At 36.4% G+C, this 7149-nt stretch overlaps 1 protein-coding gene across 1 annotated transcript in view; it reads right to left on the bottom strand.

Annotated features, from left to right (window-relative positions):
• LOC106940298 (glycerol kinase-like) overlaps positions 1-6933 on the bottom strand; it is a gene marked incomplete at its 5' end in the record, with an annotated part of 14662 nt that extends 7729 nt beyond the window's left edge. Inside the window, 16 exons of the mRNA XM_015023013.1 lie at positions 212-332; positions 413-497; positions 572-668; positions 776-854; positions 1796-1876; positions 1965-2007; positions 2117-2184; positions 2263-2298; positions 3547-3564; positions 3763-3829; positions 4834-4943; positions 5046-5183; positions 5276-5355; positions 5684-5761; positions 6610-6716; positions 6791-6933. Coding sequence (XP_014878499.1) covers positions 212-332; positions 413-497; positions 572-668; positions 776-854; positions 1796-1876; positions 1965-2007; positions 2117-2184; positions 2263-2298; positions 3547-3564; positions 3763-3829; positions 4834-4943; positions 5046-5183; positions 5276-5355; positions 5684-5761; positions 6610-6716; positions 6791-6933 — 1351 coding nt within the window. The remainder of the gene's footprint in view (positions 1-211; positions 333-412; positions 498-571; positions 669-775; positions 855-1795; positions 1877-1964; positions 2008-2116; positions 2185-2262; positions 2299-3546; positions 3565-3762; positions 3830-4833; positions 4944-5045; positions 5184-5275; positions 5356-5683; positions 5762-6609; positions 6717-6790) is intronic.
• Between the last annotated feature and the right edge of the window lie 216 nt (positions 6934-7149).

The following is a 7149-nucleotide window of genomic DNA, read 5'->3' as shown; positions in this document are numbered from 1 at the left end:
ACCAAACGCCCCCCAAAGGCATCCCAGCGCCCCCTTTTGTAAAAATGTCTGCCAGCGCCCTCTGCCGTACTCTGAACGCCCCCTGGGGGGGCGGTACCGCCCACGTTGAGAACCGCTAAAACGATGGTGGGATGAATTCATAATTCCTCGGTATTCTGTGCTGATAATATTTTCACAACCTGCTGCCATTTTCCTCCCGAGTCTCCCTCACCGACAGAGATGCAGAGAATGTCGGCCTGCAGTTGCATCAGCAGCTTGTTGGTCGTCATTCCTCCGTCAACCTGCAGCTGAGTGAGAGGAATGCCACTGTCCTGATTCATGGCATCCAGGATCTGCATCCAAACACAAATAATTATTCTAATTACTTTTTCTTTTCCCACTTTCTGAGAAGATTTTTCGAGCTGAGCTTTACCTCACGTGTTTGAAAACAGACGGCTTCCAAGGCAGCAAAAGATAAGTGTCGCTTGTTGGTAAATTGAGTCAACCCACAAATGATCCTGTGGAGTAAATATCTGAAGTCATAATAACGCTGTTTGATCATGCTGCGCCGTAAACAAGTTGTTGGTCATACCCTCTGGCGCTGGGCTCCCAGTACGGAGCATAGAGCCCAGAAAAAGCAGGGACAAAATAACAACCGTAGGAGGTGCCGACCGATCCGGCCAACATCTCTGCAGAAATGAGGAAATGAAAGCAGGAAACATTAAGCAAAAACATAAATATATCTAAAGCAAATCAACAATGTAAAAAAGTTGCAGTTGATTGATGGAGGAAGTACCGAGCTCATCGGATGAGCTGATGATTCCCAGGTTGTCCTGCAGCCAACGAACCACGGCTCCAGCAATGGCCACAGATCCCTGGGCAACAAGATGACAGAAAATAAAACAGGCAGAAAGGCTCAGTGACAAGTTCATGACTCAAATAGGTTCAACTTGGGGGAAAAAAAAAGCTGATTTTGTGAAGAAAAGAAATTATCCAAAAACTGCATGTCACTTCTGACTCTAGGACAGGAGCCATTTTACCTCCAGTACAGCTAAAGTAAACTAATACAGAACTCCAAATGTTTAAAAAATAAAAAAAAGACAACTTGCTCATTTGTGATGAATATCTACTGCAGGAAATGTCTCATATTTCAAAAGAACCAATTTTATTGCTATTTTTAGGTTTTAAAATTGACAAAATTGATGTTGATATCACAATGTTTTGTGGTACTATTGTGATAATGATTAAAATGATGATAACGTCATTTTTATCATTACTTCTTTTTTAGGTAACTTTGGGTATGCCTGTGTGATTCTAATATTTAATATGCTTCTTTCTGACCCCAGTCACATTAATAAGTGATTTCTGTCACTAAACTGCACAGAGCAGCTGAATTTAATCACATTTTCACATTTATTGATATTTACCAATACTCTAAAATAAAAAATTGTGAATAAAATGGTAAAACTTAACATATTGGAATTTATCATGACAATAAATGAAAATTTTTGTCAGAATAAAATAATAAACAATGGAATAAATGCTCAGCCCTGAATAAAATGTTTGAAAAAAATAGGATGGAGACATTTTCTTCTGTGGGATGTTGATATTTATGAAAAACAATATAAAAACAGCACATAGCTCAGGACACAATTAGAAGAAAAATGAAACATGCATGTTATTGCATTATGCGTTATTTTATGTTATACTTAAAATCATGTCAGAAGAGCCAAAGAGGCACAGTAGAACACTGCAGTAGAATAAACATGAACTACATGAAGTCAAACATGATAATAATTCAGAAATGTTACTCTACCTCCAGAGCGTAATAGGTGGGTTTGTCCCGGCCCATTTTGTAGGCGACCGTCGTCAGCAGACCGTTATTAGACATGACAGGCTAAAAGTTGACACACACCACTGGAGTTTATGCTCTTTTGTTATTTTTTTGTTGTCGTTTTGTTTGTTTGAAATAAAAACTTAATTACCCTCGTTCCAGTGTTTCGCAGGAGAAAACATCCAGTTCCATACCTGAAGGAATAACAGAGGTAAAGTGTTGCTGGATTTCTAAAGACAGGATGGCCATTCGTTTAAAAAAGAATTAATTGAAAAACCCAGCAGAGTTAAAGGAAGCTCATACGTGTTTTTGACACTTCCATCTTGAAAACACATCTGACCGACGAGAGCAGCTGACTGGTCACCAAGACACTGGTTCAAAAGAAACATTATAGTTTAAATAAATGTAGGTATGCAAGAATATTTAGAATAAAAAAATGACAGACTTACCCCTGAGATGGGAATACCTGTCAGGGCCCCGGCTTTCTGTCACAGAAAATCAAATCCATAAGATTTAAATCCAAATTTTTATTTGTAAACAAAATTTTAATTCATTTTTAATTAAATTTGAGTTTAATCTCAAATTAAATTCTGAGGAGAATTTAAATATACACAGACTGAAACTGCATCTGCATTCAAATTTCAACTCAAATCCAGCATTTGGTTCTGGTCTTATTGACCCGATCCATCCATCAACTTCTAGTTTTAACAGTTCAACTCTTTACAGTTAAAATGAAAGGGAAAAAAAAAGTTAACGCATCTTAAACAATGTTATAGCTTGACAAAATTAAATGTGAAAACAAGTCTAAACATGATGAATAAACAAGCTCAGGTAACACAGGCGTAGGAAAATAAATCACTTGTTATTTGACTAAACAAAGTCAAATAACAGGAAAGCAGCCGACTTCTACCAGCAGATGGAAGGGTGAATCTTTGGGAAATAAAGTCTTCACTCCCACATGCAAATTAGGGTTAGAAGTTTATAGAGGAAATTCAATGTGAAAGGAAAACTGTGAAGACATGATGGAGTGGTGTGTGAAGGACAACCAGCAGAGCAGTCAACAGCAACAGCCACCATCCAAAACATTCCCAACAGATAAAATAGATCCAGGGTTGGTCTCATAGTAAGAGTCTAGTTTTAATAAATACAGAATCATCAAGACGAAAGATTGTTTATCCTTATTTTTATTAAATTTTGTTCGTTCCCGAAAGATTTAAAGGAAAAAAAGGTTAAATTCAGCAAAATCTGACTTTTATATCTGACATGTTTACATTTTCCAGTCAAATATTACTAATGTAAAACTAATATCACACTAATCACTAATATCATTTTTGATATAGTTCATCCAATATGTAATATATCAATTAATCTAAAACATTTATATAAAATACTAAAATATTTCTATTGATAAATTGTAATTTTTGCTAATTTAATTTAGATACTCAGACAACAAAATACAGCATCAGTGCAGACTTAAAGTCTGTACAATCAAATCTAAATATTAAATATTTTCAAATAAGTTCATTAAATAACATTAAAATTAAACTGACAAAACTGATTTTGATCTTTGAAAAATTAAATATCGCTTGGAATCACAAAATCTTTTTATAGCTTTTAAGGTGCAGACCTTTCCTCCACATTTGGAGTTTTGGAATGGTGGTTTATTTGCCAGTGATGGAAAAGCCAGATGGGTTACATGGTGAGTAAAAGAATGAGGATGAGTTATCACTTACCCAGCAAGAACTTATTTTCTAACAGTGGGAAAAGAGAGATAATTGCACAAAAAATGCCTAAAAGAATTTATCAGTCAACCTTCATGCACTTAAAAACAATCTAAAAAACATTTCTTACATAAGACAAAAAGATAAAACCTTTTCACTTCAGAATCAATAAAATTAGTAGGATCATTTTTAGAATTGAACTGCACAAAGAAAGAGTTTGCGTCTTACCAGCAGGCCATAGATTTCTGATGAGCTCCTCACTTTAGGCAAGATGTGCATAGGAACACCAAAATATCTAAAAAAATAAACCAATGAAAGATATAATTAGGAGAACATTCTGTGCTCTGGAAGTCCTCCATTTTAATCTCTGTAGGATTAGGATTAGAGTAGAAACAATAGTTTTTACAGTTATACTGCCTCTTTTTGTAGTCTTTTCCAGAAGCTTTTTAAAGTAGATTTCGGAACTGAGGTCTGGTCATTTCAGAAGCCATCTTGTCTGCCCATTTGGGTGTTTGGGCACCAGATTTTAGTGGTTGGTGCATTTCTGGCACATTTTTGGTTTTGGTTGCATTTACCCAGAATGCCCTGCGGTATAGTCGGCTTCCTACTTTCAGAGCGGTCTCTGGTCCGCTTACCTCATTCGAACCGCTCCTCAACTGAGCAGACCAGAGTTTAATTATTTGTTCGGATCAGAGCTCACATTCACACTCTCCAAACAAAACAGACTTTGTAGACAACCGGACTGGAGTTGGATGAAAGTGGCCTGAGCAGGGCTGGTGTGAATGTAGATGTTTTTATCCCACTTTCATGGATCTTTGTAACAACCACATCTTTTCTTGTACATTTTTTGGACTCTTTAGATCTTTTTGCTGTATTTTGCTTGTCTTCATGAATCCACTCAGGTTTCTTCTTACACTAGCAGCTGATGGCTCAAAGGTATTTATTTTAGTGATGTGTCTTACATTAATCTCACATCAAAACTACTACATGTAACTGAGCTCAGTCTTTCTCAAGATTTCTATTAAAATTTGTAAAGAATAAATTCCTAAAACCTTTATAATTTAATATATTTGTAATCTTGTATGTTAATTGAATATTATCATAAATTTGTTACAGAATTACATCCCAAAAATGGTGCATGACTGTCCAATAGTCTGAACTTCAGAAAGTACAAACCCAGTTGGTAGAGCCGCGTCAGCAGTTTTGTTCATAAATTAAAATAAAAACCATAAATGTACACAAAATAAATCTTATTTCAACATGATAAAATAAAAATAAAATCAAGTTTAGGAGCCATACTTGCAAAGTTCTGCGTCCCAGGCCATTGTGTGAATATTAAACAGCATGGTTCTGCTGGCGTTGGTCACATCTGTGCAGTGGATTCCGTCTGATTTTCCCCCTGTCAAACACTGTAAGGAAGACATTTGAAAACTTTAAACATTGTTTCCTCCGTTCATTTACAATTTCCACCGATCTCTACAAAAGAGGTGATGCAGGAAATCTATCAGGACCCAAATAAGCCAGGAGTCGATGGTGCCGAACATGGCGCGGTGAGACGCCACGGCCTGTTGGACCTCCTCCACATTGTCCAACAGCCAGCGAAGCTTCACCGCACTGAAGTAAGTGCTGAGCGGGAGGCCCGTTTTATGCTGCAGTGACACAAAATCCCCATTAGATGTACACCAAAATAAATAAATAAAAACAATTAATCACTGGGAAAGAAGTCAGCTCTCATTCTTACTCGTAAATGGTTCTTATCCCTTCCTGGAGTTTTATCTATAAGATGCTCAACCGTTGACTGAGTTCGCAGGTCCAGCCATACTAAACAGGAACACAACAAATCAGATCAATTCGCTGCTCTTAGCTACACTTGGAGCTACATTTAGCTACAAATCTTTAGCATAAATTTTGTATGCTACTACTGATGTCTAGTTGTATAATGTTTAAGAATTTCTCTTGAAGTCTTTCCATGGAAACACACTAATAATCTAATGATCTATCAGCTGAGCAAGAAAATTCCTTATATGAATTCCTGGAACCCTCAATAGGGTGATTATGCCACTACTATATCTCCCAAACATGACTTTTACTGTCTTCCAAACGCAGTACAACAGCATATTAAACAAACGGTTGCCATAGAGATCGGTACCAATGGCGTTGTAGAGGGGCTCCCCGGTCAGCTTGTCCCACACTACAGTAGTCTCCCTCTGGTTGGTCACTCCAACAGCTGCAGCAAATTAAACACAACGATGGCTGACAATTACGCAGAATGCAGCTTAACATATGAGAAAAAGTCAAACACAATTGATTTGGAAATCTGAGCACTGAAGGTATTAATAAATATTATAAACTTTAAGGATTTGCTTTTAGCTTTGTGACCTGGATTAATGAATGACTTCCAATGAACTGTTTTATGTTCTCCTTTACATTTTTCACAAAATGCTGATGTTTATAAGGTAGAAAGAAAGTACATTGTCTTTCATTGCAAGGCTTTATGTCCATCAATAATCGCTGAGTCAGCAGAAGTATGGGTCAGATTGACTAAAAGAAATTATTTAAATTATGAGAATAAAGTTATATTAGGAGAATAAATATTAAATATTACCAGAAGAAAGAAGAACCAGACGAATGTCACAAAAATTCACAGAAAAAAATAATTTCAATGAAAAAAAAAGTTCCATTAGTTATCAAGATTGGACATAACCAGCTTAACAAGTCTGTGTGGTTCTTTCTTTGAAACAGACTCAAAGTCCTGCTTATGATAATCTTTTAACATGTCAGCATCAAGTTATATTTGTAAAACCAACACCAGAGCACAACATCAACATTGCTCATTTTAGTTTTTATTATCCTTTGTGGAGGAGTTCTCATAAAATTACTACATCATTTTTCTAATATTACAACCTTATTCTGACTGGTAATATTGTAACCTTATTACAGAATTAATTCAGCTTTACTCTGTTATTATTTGGACTTATTCAGAGAATAAGATTATTGTTGTACAACTTTATTCTCATAATTCTTTCTTTTTTCTTAGCCTGGTCCTAATACTCGATCATAGTATAATTGTGGTACCTTTAATGTTTGACACGTCGATGTTGAGCTGTGTGAGTTTTTCACATGCGCGCTCTATGCACTCGTACACCGACTGCAGGATTTCTTTGGGATCTTCCTCCACCCATCTGGACATGAAGAAAGATTACAGGGACATATTAGTTGGATGAGGCAACATCAGACAGCAGATGACCGGCCTTACCCTTCCTTAGGAAAGAGCTGTTTGATTTCCACTTGATGATGGCTGAGCAGCTCTGCTGTTTTTGAGTTGAACACCTGCAAAATGGAGAGAAAAAAAACCCGATGCAGCAATTTATAGCTTGCTTTTATGTGTACTGCAATGAGAGATCATTTTATTCCCAAAAGGAAAATATTAAATAGCACTTAAATGATTGGCATTTGCAAACAACAGAAACCACACAGCCAGTGTCTGACTGTCATTGAACAAAAATAAATCTGCATGTGTAACGTGGTGCAGCTCATTTATTGCTGAAACGTCACAGCTGCAAAATTAAATCCAAAGGAAAACCTCGTTACAAGCCAACAATATCAAAACCTGCC

Source organism: Poecilia latipinna, unplaced genomic scaffold, assembly GCF_001443285.1.
Source record: "Poecilia latipinna isolate Pla-1442-1.1 unplaced genomic scaffold, P_latipinna-1.0 Scaffold3168, whole genome shotgun sequence".
NCBI lineage: Eukaryota > Metazoa > Chordata > Actinopteri > Cyprinodontiformes > Poeciliidae > Poecilia > Poecilia latipinna.
The sequence above is the reverse complement of the archived record's forward strand: the minus strand, read 5'-3'. Positions and strand labels throughout refer to the sequence as shown.